The sequence below is a fragment of the Priapulus caudatus genome, unplaced genomic scaffold (assembly GCF_000485595.1).
Source record: "Priapulus caudatus unplaced genomic scaffold, Priapulus_caudatus-5.0.1 Scaffold127, whole genome shotgun sequence".
Taxonomy (NCBI): Eukaryota; Metazoa; Priapulida; class Priapulimorpha; order Priapulimorphida; family Priapulidae; genus Priapulus; species Priapulus caudatus.
Window position 1 is genome coordinate 447,875 of NW_014577188.1, and position 14,351 is coordinate 462,225.

Sequence of the window (14,351 nt, forward strand, 5' to 3'; positions counted from 1 at the left end):
TATGGGATGGGATGGGATGGGAGATGGGATGGGATGGGATGGGATATAGGATGGGATAGGATTTGGTGCGATGGGATGGGATGGGATGGCATGGAATGGGATGGATGGATGGATGGATGGATGGATGGATGGATGCATGGATGGATGAAAGGATAGATAGATAGTTCGATTTTTTGGGGTATTTTCCTTTCAACCAAGCGGTCACCAACTGAGTAACGCCACTGATTTCCCCGGGGCAACGCCGGGTATCCCGCTAGTATATATAAACATAGAATATTGTATATTAATTCACGAGCAAACCCTGTGCTTGTGTGTGTAAAGATATGTAAACTCTGCTATGCGCTCTAAAATTATTCATGACACATAGAGAAAATACAGGTATATGATACCAAAAGCATATCATGACAGTACATTACGAACTCAAAACGGTATCTACAAATGATATGAAATGACAGCATGAAATCACATGACGCAACACGCTATAACACACACCCCGTCACATAACTACTTATGTGTGTGCGTGTGCGTGCGTGCGTGCGTGCGTGCGTGCGTGCCTACCTGCCACGTGATTTCCAGGGTCTCGTGGTCGACGGGCGTGATAGCCGTGATGTAGGGCTGCTCAGGCGGCAGGCCAACGACGAGGGAAGTTGAGCTCTCACTCTGCACACGCATGCCCGTCTGGTAGTTAGCCTCCACACGAAACTTGTACTTGTGGTCTGTGCCGCAGGGGGAGAGAAGGCGAGAACAGCATAAAGTATCAACGTCGCTAGCTCGGAGGAAGTTTAATTGCTAACTCGTTGGATGTTTAATCCAAAAATGAGAGGAACAGGAGGAGACTACCCAAAGTAGAGGAAGATGAGGAAAAGGAGGTCAAGCACAAGAGGAGGAGGAGGCGGAGAAAGGAATGAAGAGGAGGAGGCAGAGAAAGGAAAGAAGAGGAGGAGGCCGAGAAAGGAAAGAAGAGGAGGAGGCAGAGAAAGGAAAGAAGGGGAGGAGGGAGAGGAAGAGAAGAAGAGGAGGAGGGAGAGAAGGGAAAAAAGAAGAGGAGGCAGAGAAAGGAAAAAAGAGGAGGCGGAGGAAGAGAAGAAGTAGAGGATCAGGAAGACGATGAGCAGGAGGCAGTAGAAGGTGAAGCACAGGACGAGGAAAAGGATAATGACAATGAGGAGGGGCAAGAGGAAGGCAAATATGAGCAGAAACATGAGCTGGTGGAGTGGTAAGCAGAAATATAGGAGGAGAAAGGGGAGGAAGCGGAGGAGGAGGCGGAGGAAGAGGAAGATAAGGAGGAGCATGCAGCAGCTGCTGCTGCTACTGTTGTATAGTTAACGATGACTCACCGGCGGTGAGGTTACAGACGTGACAGCTGTTGATCTCCGCTCCACCGCTACACTCGTCGTCCATCGTCCACCCCACCCTCCGACGCTTTCCTCCCGCCGCCGCCGCCGACGCATCGTTCCTGTTCTTATTCTTATTCTTTTTCTTCTTCGACTTCTTCTTCTTGTTCCTCCGCCGCTTGCCGTCATTGTTGTTGTTACCGCCAGCATCGCTCTTGGCGCGCTTCGGCCGGCTGATGATGTCGGCAGCATCCCGCTCGCGCTCCTCATCCTCATCCCGCGTCGGCGACGACGACGTCTCCCTCAGCTTAGGCTTCGTGTTTTTCTCGATCAGCTGGTACTTTGCTCTGCGCAGAGAAGAACGCAAGACATCGCATAGTTTTAATTTTGATATCTAATGAAATTAATATTATTCACGTTAACGATAAACATTACCAATGCTAATTACAATTTTCGACAAAAGGCAGCAACATCATGGCCTGTGTAATAAATGACGCATGCTAGAGCATGGATAATCATTATGTTTTTCAATGTTCACCGAATTTTAATTATGTGCTAATCTTAAGCACTACAAGATTGTGTAATCAGGTATTCCATGAATGGTTCTGACGGTAGAGCCATTTTGTGCTAGAAGCTCAATTCAACTCTAACCTTATTATTGTTATACATCGTTATTGTCTGCACTCATATACAATCTTTATTATACAACTGTGTAAGGAGATGAGGTGTAAACTTTGGATTTAAGTAAAGTTTAGATCAGTTGATATATATCCCAGTCGACTAGATTTGGGTTTCAACGATGATTTACAGTTTACCAATACAGAACAACAGTGCTACACTTGACTGTGGTCACTTCTTTGATTTATTCACTTAATTATTAGACTTATTATAAATATTTGCTTAGAAATTATTTTTAGAGTTATAATTAGTAATATTAATTATTAATTATGAAACCGAATCCACATAAAACTACCGGAGTGGCACAAATTCAGCGTGCTGACACGTGGCGCCCCCTGCGAGAACTGCTCGCACGCTCGCTCACCTGTAACCTAGCAAGGTGCTGTTGCGGGCTTCGACGAATGCGAGGGGGTCCCAGCTGACGGTGACGCAGCGCGGAGACAGCTCGACGACCCGTGGCTTGTACAGCAGGCTGTCCATCGTAGCTCCCAGCAGCTGGTCTGTCCTCGCGACAAACACAAGAACATACTTAGTACACCGCCGCTCCCAGCAGCTGGTCTGTCCTCGCGACAAACACAAGAACATACTTAGTACACCGCCGCTACCAGCAGCTGGTCTGTCCTCGCAACAAACACAAGAACATACTTAGTACACCGCCGCTACCAGCAGCTGGTCTGTCGTCGCACCAAACACAATATACAAGAACATACACAAGATGGCGGCCCCATCTCTACGCCACACAGATGCACTGCCACGCACGTGTGCGTGCATGCACACCAACCACTCCACGAATACATATCGACCATGCCAATTCACCGACGGCTTACCAGCTAATCATTAGCTAACTTAGATTAGCAGATCTACACCCACCTAGAAACATCAGATAATACGTGCCATGGTCAAGGACTGCAGCTTCTTCCAGCATGCCTAATTACGTTCGTTGATTAATGGTACACGTGCGGGCAGCCTCACGCCAGTGTTTAGTAGTGATTGACAGTTTACGCTAGGGTAGCCCTGGCCAGTATCTCAGAGATGGATAGGCGAGCGTTGGAATTCTTTCTTTGTCGAATTCTCCCAGCATGCAGTTGTTTGTGATCGAACGCGTATAATTACTACGCAGGCGGGGAGAAAAAATATCTCCTTAAAAAACTGATTAACATAAGGGCGCTAGATCAAATTTCAGCACACACAAAATCGGTGACGAAAAGGATTTTTTGCGTGAGCGCCTATGTTGTGCTATAAACATGATGCAAGTGCCAATCGGAAAGATTGATACGGTATGCAAGGGTACAGCATTCGTCCTTTTTTAGCTCTACGGACTACCAACAGCACTGTGTTTGTCAACAACAACCCCGAGCAATATTATAAATATCGCGATTGGCAAAAAATAGATATATATATATAATGCAGTCTGGGTGGATGCCAGCTGGGTGAGTGGTAGTATGGCTGAAGGGGTCGTTGTCGTATCAGGTACTACAGATATGTACCCGAGGTACATATATGTATACACAAAGTGTACCAGACTTGTACTACAGAAGTGTACCCTAACCCTAACCCTAGCCCTAACCCTAACCCTAACCCGAACCCTAACCCTAAACATACCTCATATAAAAATATAAACATAATACTAAACAACCAAAAACTACCTCGGGTACATATCTGTAGTACCTGATACGACAACGACCCCATTTGCGGTAGTAGGTGGTTAACACGAACTTATGAGTTGGTAGTCGGGAGTAAAGAGTGGGGGGGGATATGATCAAGAGAGTATTAAGAAGGTTATGATACGCTTCTTAATTCGCTCTTGATATGATGGTGGATGAGGATAGATTGGAGGTTGGGGATAGTGATGGAGGTAGAGCGCAGTGGAGAGGAGGGCAGGGTGCACGGGGCATGGTAGAGTGGAGTTAAGAGGTGGGGATAAGAGAGGATCGGTTAGGCAGTGATGGCAGAGTGTACGGGTGATAAGATTACATACCAGTAAATAAGTACAGCATGACAACTAGTGTCAACATGCAGCACTATGGCTGGGTAAGTGGGGGAAGGTGAGAAGGCAGAGGCAGAGGGAGGATGCAAGGAGTAGGTTGAGGTGGGAAGGGCTAGGGTGTAGGTTGCGGTTACGTACCAGTGAGTGCGCACAGCACGACAGCTAGCGTCAGCACGCAGCACTGTAGCACACTCATGCTGCTAGTGTGTGTGTCAGTCACCAGGGGGCGCCGACCTCATCTACGCAGCATCCTGGTTGCTTGGCCGCGAATCTGTAAGTGAGAGAAGGAGAGGCAATGTTAGAACTATGGTAACCCCCATAAATTACCGTGGAAAGTAATACAAAGCGTCGTTATATGTATAGAGACTGCACATTTCCATGAAAACGGAAAATGGACGGAAATCACGGAATCACCCCCTCTGAAACGGAATCACCAGTTTCACCAAAAAATAACCTCCCAAAACACAAAAATAACCTTTAAAACAGCTCAAATCACTCCCAACACACACAAAATGATTATGAAAACTTATCTTACATTCATCACTTTAACCTTCCAAAAGAAATTACAGATGTAAAAAAAACTACAAACACAAAAAAAACAGGCATCCATCAGTGTTTTCTCTTAATTTTAATTATTTCTGAATTAAAATGTAGAAATTTGCTGAGGCGGAATTGAAGTGGAATTTAGTAATCTCCGAAACGGAATTTGGCAAATTTTGAAGCGGAAATGTGCAGTCTCTATATGTATGAAGTATATGTATATGTCCTGCTCTGCAAGCGTTGACGTTACACATACAAAGACATGCACACACGCACGCACAAGCACACCATGGGTCGAAATCCTAAGGGCCCATATTTTAAGGCTCGGGCCTGACATTTCTAATACTAGCAAGCCCAACGGGCCCGTAGAAAATCCACCCCCAGCGTGCAAAACCGTCCCCGGCCTGTAAAATTTGCCTGGCGGGCCTGTAAAATCCCTTACCTACAAGCCCGGCTGGCCTGTGAATTTTCAAACGAATTTCTACCCCTGCACACCCACGCGCACAAACACACGCAGATACACGCACACACACACGCACGAACACGCGCAAGCACAATCGCACTAACGCGCGCGTGTGCACGCCCACACGCACACGCACGCACGCACGCACTCACTCACACGCACACACACGCACGCACGCACGCACGCACACGCACACGGTGAAGTCCCCACTCCCACTCATCGTGTGAATCATGCGCGCGTCACGTCAAAAACACAGCACTAGATAATTGCCAATTTTCGCTGTCATTTCCAATACGTCCGGTGAGTGGCGCGCTCGCTATGGCAAACATGCGGGGACACATACCACCCTTCCCTCTCTGCCACCCACCCTCCTTCAGTTCCTCCCTCCCTCGCTACCTCTCTCAGTCACATCCGTTTACTCTTTCACACATCCTCTCTTTTTTGCTCTCTTGATCAAGCCTCCCGGTCTCCCTCTCTCTCGCGCTCTTACTCTCTCTACCTCTCTCTCTCTCTCTCTCTCTCCTCTCTATTTCTATTTATCTCTCTTTCTCTCACTTTCTCTCTCGCTCTGTCTGTCCTTCACTCTCGCTCGGTCTCCCTCTTTGTCTTTCTCTCTCTGCGCGCGCTCTCTGTCTCCCCTCTCCCTCGCTCACTTCCTCCCTCCTCGACTATCTCTCAGTCTATGACCGGGGGGGAAGCTATCTTGCTACGTATCACTATGTATCGGCTGCTGGTGCAGAGATCCGTGTATGATAACATGCTAACCAATACCGGCGGCCTTCTTCCACCCACCCCACCTTCTCTACCTAACATATACCAAGAGTAGATAATAACACGTGCGTTATAATAATATGTGTTATTATCTACTCTTGCATATACACATACACGTGCTCGTGTGTGTGTGGGGGGGGGACGTGCGTGCGTGCGTGCGTGCGTGCGTGCGTGCGTGCGTGCTGCTGCGGAAACCCAACTCATCCCTCGCTACCTAACATATGCAGCGGTCGGTGTCTATACACACACCTAGCTCACTGCGTTTACATCTCATCAGAAGTAGATCTATAATAGGAAACCCTATAGATAGGGTTCCCTATTATATTATATTATCTACATCTGATTTCATGCTATAGCTGAGTAGCACCTGTTTAGCTCGAATGTCAATTCGGTATGTACGCACATGTATAGCTATCTCGTTTTTTCGCTCTCTCTCCCTCTCTCTCTCTCTCTCTCTCTCTCTCTCTCTCTCTGCTCGTCCCCAACCGCTCTCCTCTCTCCTCTCTCCCGCCGCTCTCGATTCGCTCTGCTCTCTCTCTCTCTCTTTCTTTCTCTCTCCCACCTCTGCCTCTCTCTCGCTCTCTCCTGCCTTTCTCATCGCATCTCTCTCGCTCTCTCCACTACCTGCACGCCACCTGGTCGCCCGCTACGTGTATGGCGTTAAGAATAAATCAGACGCGTAACGCGAAAGCTTTGCACGAGCGAAGCGAGACGAGAGGAGAGAGAGAGAGAGAGAGAGAGAGAGAGAGGAGGAGGAGCTGGTTAAACACGCAGCCTCACAGCACAGACAACAGTGTTTTTAGGAAATTCGAGCCGCGACGGGAAAATTCGGCCTGATGGGCGAGATGCTGGTGATGGGGAATGAGGAGACAGAAGCCTATCACTGTTAACTCCTATCATCAGTAGACGTGAAGCTACGAGCCCACGGGGAGGTCTGGGTAGAGCGGGAGGCGGCCATGCGTTATCAACAGAGAATAACTCATTAGAAGTCGGCTATTTCATCCTCTATTCTCCTCCTCCTGCCTGCGCTCCTGGCCTCCTCTGCCTCCTCCTCCTGCCTGCCTCCTCCTGCCTCCTCTCCTCGCTCTCCTGCCTCCCCCTCTCCTCCTCCTCCTCTCATCCTGTTCCTTTCTGTCCGCTTCTTTCTGGCTCTTCCCTCCCGCCTCCTCATGCCATCCGCTTCCTTTCTGGCCATATCAGCCCCTCAATCATTTTTATATGCTCTACTCTCTCGCCCCTATTTTCTTGCTATCCTTCCTCTCCTCCTGCCTCCTCCTCCTCCTCCTGCCTGCCTCGCTCTGCCTCCTGCTCGCTTGCCTCCTCGCTCGTCTCCTCCTGCCTCTGTCTCCTCCTCCTCCTCCTCATCCTGTTCCCCTTTCTGTCCCCTTCTTCTCCTTCCTCCTCCTCCCCATCCGCTTCTTTCTCCATATCCCCCTCATCATTTTTATCTGCTCTACTCTCTCGCCCCTATCTTCTTCCTCCTCCTCCTCCTCCTCCTCCTCCTCCTCCTTTCCTTCTCCTCCTCCTACTCCGGGAGGCGCCATGCGTTATCACAAGAAAACTCGGAGAAGTCGGAAATTTCATCCTCTTTCTCCTCCTCCTCCTCCTCCTCCTCACTCCTCCTGCCTCCTCCTCCTCGCTCCTCTCTCCTCCTCCTCCTGCCACAACTGCTTCCCCGCTCCTATCTTTACGGTCACCCTGCACTCACTCCACACGCCGCATGCCTCAGCCTCCTCTTCGCTAGGCTGGCTTCCCCGCTCCTATGCTTTACGGTCAGCACGCTGCACCCCGCTCGGCACACGCGCGCAGCCTGAGCCTCCTGCTTTCGGCTAGGCTGGCTTCCCCCGCGTCCTATCTTTACGGTGCAGCCCTGCACTCACGGTCCACACGTAGGGCCGCATGCTCAGCCTCCTCTTCGCTAGGCTGGTTCCTCGCGAGTCATTGCCGGCAGTGAGCGCTAAGCACACAGCAGCGCTAATTATGTTTGAATGACAATGTTTGACGAACGCAACGAAGCACTGAGTAAACGTGGAGCTCGGATAGCATATGCACGCGCATGCAGAACGACAGCATGCGGAGATGCGCGCATCTTCGAAGTAGATAGAGGGGAAGTATACGTATGCGTGCATCGTCGCCGCAAAACGTTGCGATGATGATGACGCCGGCCCTCGTGCTTTCATTAATTATTAACATACAAGAGGCTGGCATGTGTGCTTCGTTAGGGCTGCTCGTTGGCAGGGAAGGGGTGAGAGGGGGAGAGAGAGAAAACGTGGGGCTGTAGATAACCACACACCACACACACACATTTGCGCTCTAGGGAAGGAAACAGAGTGGGAGAGAGAGAGTGAGTGAGCGAGAAAGAGAGAAAGGAAGATAGAGACAGATATCATGGCGACACAGAGAGAGAGAGAAGAGAAAGAGAGAGAGAGGAGAGAGAGAGAGAGAGAGAGAGAGAGAGACGAGAGAGAGAGAAGATTAAAAGGGGGCAGAAAGAGAGAGAGAAGAGATATAGATAAAGACAGGAGTGAATAATAATAGAGTACTATTATATTATATTATATTATTATTATCGATTATTATTCACTCCTGATAGAGATAGAGATAGAGATAGAGATAGAGATAGAGATAGAAAGGGGTATAGTTGTCCCACGTGTCACGCGACACGTGGCATGCGACCCGATGGACCGATAAATCATCATACATCAACGTAACTCATCAACATAATTTTGACGCACTCTAAATTTAAATCGGACAATAAAGGTGGAGCCGAAAATACATGCGACCAGCCGCCGGTCACTCTCCGTCGTCGATGTTCGAGTGTATAATCAATAATCAATCATGTCCGAGAGTCCGATCAGACCTGCTTTAGCAGTGTTTTGATGGCAGACAAAAGACCGAAGAGGGAAACATATAGGCGAGGTATATAAAATAATGTGTGAGGACTAACCGTCGTTAACGCGTGCGTACCACGACGGGACCAGCACACTGCAGCACAACACACGGTGGGGTGCACAGCACGCACGCGGTCGCCACGCCGCACAGAGACACACATGCACATGAACGCACGCACAATTAGCAGCAAAATTCAATAACTGCAGTTAAAATCACAATTAAAAATTTAGCGAAGCCGCACGACAGCACATCTGTCACTGATATGCAGCAATATATCCCCTTCTATCTCTATCTCTATCTCTATCTCTATCTCTATCCTCTATCTCTATCTCTATCTCTATCTCTATGCTCTATCTCTATCTCTAATCTCTATCTCTATCTCTATGCTCGTATCTCTATCTCTATCTCTATCTCTATCTCTATCTCTATCTGCTATCTCTATCTTCTATCTCTATCTCTATCTCCTATCTCTATCTCTTCTCTATTCTCTATCTCTATGCTCTATCTCTAATCTGCTATCTCTCTCTTCTCTCCGTCTCTCTTGCTGCTCATTCATCTCTGGTCTCTCTTCTCTGCTCTCTCGTCTTCCTCTCTCTCTCTCTTTCCCTGGCTTAGCTCTGCTCTCGCGCCCTCTCGCAATTATATTGGCGAGCCACAGGAAGAAACGTGCAAATCACTCACGTGGCTAATAGTGGTGAGTATTTGAATAGGTGAGTTAATCTCGATGATATATATATAGTATAGCAGAGGCAGATGAGAAAAAAGTCATTTACCGCAAAGATACATCGAGGCTGCACGGGGCTTCTCAAAGTGACGCACACAGGACGACGGCGCGCTCTACATGAGCCTCTACACTGTACATCTCACACAGTGCTGCTCCGTCGACATCTGCTTTTTTGACCGACGCGTATTAAAACATCAGCGCTGCCGGTGTGTGAGCGCGCAGCGCGTTGCGTGCGTGCGTGTGTGTGTGTGTGTGTGGGTGTGTGTTGTGCGAGCGTGCGCGGTGTGTTTGCGTACGTGGCGCGTGTTTGCGTGCGTTGTGCGTGTGTGTTTGCGTAGCGTGCGCGTGTTTGCGTGGGCGTGTGCGTGTGTGTGTGCGTGTGTGTGTGTGTGCATGTTGCGTGTGTTGCGAGCGTGCGCGGTGTGTTTGCGCACGTGCGCAGTGTTTTGCGTGCGTCGTGCGTGCGTGCGTGTGTGTGTGTGTGGGTGTGTGCTGTGTGCGAGCCGTGCGGCGGTGTGTTTGCGTACGCGCGACGTGTTTGCGTGTGTGTGTGTGTGTGTGTGTTGCGTGTGTGTGTTGGCGTGTGTGCGTGTTGTGTGTGCGTGTGTGTGTGCATTGTGCGTGTCTGCCGTATGTGGTCGTATATTTAAGGGAGGGCGGAAGGAAGAAGGGGGAGGAAAGAAAGGGAGGAAATGAGGGGAGGGAGGAAAAGAGAGGAAGGAAGGAGCGGAGGGACAGACGGTGGGTATCATCGCTACACGACTTTACTGTGATTTCTACACGACTGATGCTGCTATGCTGCTGCTCGGTGGCGCTGCTGGTGCTGTTGCTTTTGCTTGTGCTGCCGCCGCCGCGGTTGCTGGCTGCGTCTGTGCTGTTGCTTCTGCTGCCGCGGCTGCTGCTGCTGCTATGCTTCATGCTGGGCCGCCCGCTATTGCTTCTGGCTGCCCGCCGCTATTGCTGCTGCTGGCTGCTGTTGCTGTCGCCTCTATTGCTGTTGCCTGGGCTGAATGCTTGGCTGCTGATGCTGCCGTGTTCGTTGTAATTATTAAAGGCATCGGTGGCCATGCATGCTACGCGCGTGCCGAGACCATAGGCACTCAGCACAGCTGTGTGTGTTGTGTGTGCCGTGCGTGCGTGGCGTGCCGTTGCGTGCGTGTGTGTGCCGGTGTGGTGTGTGTGTGTGTGTGTGTGTTGTGTGTGTGTGTGTGTGTGTTGTGCGTGCGCTGCGTGTGTGGGCGCGTCTTGGGGATGCGTGCATGTGTAGAGAGAGGCATGACGGGGAGAGCAGAAAGGCGCCGCGCGTCGAAAGAGAGGCACGCGCGAAGACAAAGATAATAAATCCGCCAAAGATAAAAAAAAAATAAAGACAAAGACAAAGACAAAGAAGACAAAGATAAAGGACGAGATAAAAATAAAGACAAAGATTTAAGCTTTAAGGATAATAAGATAAGATAAGAGAGAAGATGAACGATATACTATATATATATATATATATTATATATTATATATATATATATATATATCATACATTATATATATATATACGTCGGCGTGTTGTGCGCGCGCGCTGTGTGCGTGGCATACGTGATTTGGTAAGGCGGCAGTCGATCCGGCTGGTCAAAGCCAAGACTAAACTAGGCGCGTCCCTAATATCGCAAGCATCCATACTAATTCATTGTCTTCCACTGTGCGCCCTGCTTTGAAGATGACGCAAAATGGGCATATTCTCATACCATAGCTCTCTCATGCTGGCCAGCAGAGAGAGAGACGAGAAGAGAGAGAGAGCAGAGACGAGAGAAGAGAGAGAGAGAGAGAGATGAGAGAGAGAAGAGAGAGAGAGAGAGAGAGAGAGAGAGAGAGATGAGAGAGAGAGAAGAGACGCAGAGAGAGAATCGGTTACGAGGTTAGTTAGCTTGCTGGCAGCGGCGGAGTGTGAGCGCAAATGAATCATGCCCTGCTAATACAGAATAGTCGTAATCAGCATCGCAAATACTGACTCCATCATCATCATCATCATCATCATCATCATCATCAACTCATCATCATCATCATCATCATCATCATCTGACATCAACATCAACATCAACATCAACATCTACATCAACATCATCATCATCATCATCATCATCATCATCAGGCAAGCGCGCGATCATGAAGGTTTGGCACAGCTACCATGCAGACATCGCTGACGTCATCGCCGACCCCAGGCGGTCATTGTTCTAATACATCTCACATGGCTGCCACGCGTGGCGCCACTGTCGCTGTCACCATCACGTAACTGCGGCCGCTCGCAGATACTAAGATTTTCCTAGTATATACTACGTATAGCTTTGGTTAATACTAATAGTATATAAATAAAATACTATACGCTCCCTTTGTGCCATATGGCGCTGCGTTATAGTTAATATCATTACATGGTATTATCCGAAACGGGTTTCAATCTCATTATTTGTGCCTGATTAGAATTTGCACGCGAGTATTAATTGCCACAGTCCGCATGTTTTACTGTTTCACACGCAATCGATCACATTTAAATTGCAATCGCAATCGACACAACCCACATAAGCCTTGCGGGACAAGAGCACAGGCTTGCGGTGGCTGCAGCGACAGTCGCGCCCCTCCCTGCGCACGCGCAGACGACGGTGGCGCCGCATTGTCTCGCCGTTACAACGTGACGTCACTGAAACATGGCGCAGAGTGCAGACGATGCGTGTGGCGCGGGGGCGGGCCGCGGGAGAAGGGGAGGCGCCAGTTGTAGTAGTAGTAGCAGCAGATCTAGACATCTTCACAAATTACGCGTGATTGTGTCGCCCGTGCCGCGTCACAGACGCCAGCGGTCGGCGATCGTGCCCGTGACGTCATATACTCGACATTACACAGCGAGGGTCTGATGGTGATTACACTCCCCCCCCCCCCCACACACACAACGATGCTGCTAGCTGCTATCATCACGGAGATGGGGAAATGATGACGGTAGAGAAGGAGAGGATGGGAGGGAGACGAGAAGGGGACAGGATGACGGGAGAGAAGCCTTTCGGTCAGCTATATATATATTATATATATAAATATAATAGGGAGAGAGAGAGAGAGAGAGAGAGAGAGAGAGAGAGAGAGAGAGAGAGAGAGAGAGAGAGAGAGAGAGAGAGAGAGAGGGAGAGGGAGAGAGAGAGAGAGAGCAAGAGAGAAAGAGAGGGAGAGAGATAGCGAAAAAGAGAAGGTGGCTTCATTCTAACATCAGTGCGATAAACTAACTATTACAACATTTGGCAATTAAATGGATGCGAAGTGTGAGTCTACTATACACACACGGAGTAAACGCAGCGGTTCATCTAATAAAAGCTATCTCCCTGCGATGCACACGCCATCAGCAGCAGTAGCTCTAGCTGGTCGCAGCAGTTATAAGCGGGCTTCACCAACCTACACGTGTGTGTGCGGGAGAGGGTTCTCTGCTAAGCTTGGTTGCTATTGATGTGCTGCTGCTGCTGTTGTTGTCGTTGTTGTTGTTTTGTTGCTGCTGCTACTGTTGTTGTTATTGTTGTTGTTGTTGTTTTTGTTGCTACTGCTACTTGCTACTACTGCTTGGCTACTGCTACTACTGGCTAGCTGCTACTGCTAGCTGGCTAGCTGCTATGCTACTGGCTCTGCTACTGCGACTGCTACTGCTAGCTAGCTACTGGCTACTGCTACTGTCTGCTTGCCTGCTACTGCCTTTGTTGCTGCGTTGTTAGCTGTTACTGTTACTGCTACTGCTACTGCTGTTGCTACTGTTACGGTTATATCTCCCCAGTGATTACTTATCCATGATTTATGTGGCGTGATGATTGCGTAACAGACGCCTCCCCTCCTTCCCTCCTCCTCGTCCTCTCCTCCCCGTCGTCTCCTCATCTTCCTCCTGAGCCTAAGATTAACATCGCTCGGTGGAAGCGACGGCGTGGGCACCTCCCATGGGAAGGCCGGGTCACGGGGGAACCTTGTGCAGCCTCACAACCACGACACATCCCGCTGCTGATATTGCTACTACACCACACCGCCACCACCACCAAACCCACCACTCCCACCAGCAGCCCCAGCAGCAGCACACACGGCAGCAGAAACACCGATCAGCAGCAAGCACCACACCAGCAGCAACAGACGCATCAGCAGCAGGCAACAACAACAACGACGGACGGCGACGACGACGATGACAACAACAACTTACAACCATAACAACAGTAACAACATCAGCAGCAGCAGCAGCAGCAGCAGCAGCAACACTACTGATATAACCACCACAGCCACTGCTCTTAGTCTTACTATATAGTAACAACTGCGGGCGCAGGGATGTCCCATACATCATCACCGCAGCAAACATCATCATGAGCTCGCAGCCTCCGGCTGTCGTAAGCATGCTATCGCGCTCGCCCGTAAATGTTTGCCCCGTCATTAACAAACAGGCCGCACGAGCCTCGGGCATGTATCCAGATCCATGGCGGCACGAGAGAGAAACCACACTGCACCCCCTGACTCACAGATACATGCAGTGTACAAGCACGGGGAAAGGGAAGGGGAAGAGGAGGGGGAAGGAAAGGGAAGGGCAAGCTAGGGGTTTGTAGCTTCATAGTGAGACAGGAGAGAAACCACACTGGGGGCCACCGCCTGATCTATCATACTAGCATGTAGTGTACAAGTACCGGGGAAGGGGAGGGGAAGGGGAAAGGAAAGGAAAGGGGAAGGAAAGCTAGGGGTGTGTATCCCCATAACGGGACGAGAGAGGAACCACCCTGCACCCCCTGACTCGCATATACACGCAGTGTACAAGCACGGGGAAATGAGGAAGAACAAGTGAAGGGGGGAAGGTAATATAAGCTTCATAGTGAGACACGAGACGTGCATACCCGCTCACCGACAGATACAAGGCAGTTACGAGCGGGTGGTGAGGGCCTGGGGGGGAGACATAAGCGGTGACGGGGGATGCCTTTA

At 49.7% G+C, this 14,351-nt stretch overlaps 1 protein-coding gene across 4 annotated transcripts in view; it reads right to left on the reverse strand.

The window, feature by feature from the left end:
* The window catches only part of LOC106805789, a 50,557-nt gene that overhangs the window by 13,372 nt on the left and 22,834 nt on the right, over window positions 1–14,351 (reverse strand). For all 4 annotated transcript variants that reach the window (XM_014807521.1, XM_014807520.1, XM_014807523.1 and 1 more), the window contains 4 exons: window positions 4,138–4,270; window positions 2,377–2,512; window positions 1,338–1,681; window positions 559–716 (listed from right to left, as the gene is read on the reverse strand). In XM_014807521.1, coding sequence (XP_014663007.1) covers window positions 559–716; window positions 1,338–1,681; window positions 2,377–2,512; window positions 4,138–4,195 — 696 coding nt within the window. In that variant the 5' untranslated portion in view covers window positions 4,196–4,270. The remainder of the gene's footprint in view (window positions 1–558; window positions 717–1,337; window positions 1,682–2,376; window positions 2,513–4,137; window positions 4,271–14,351) is intronic.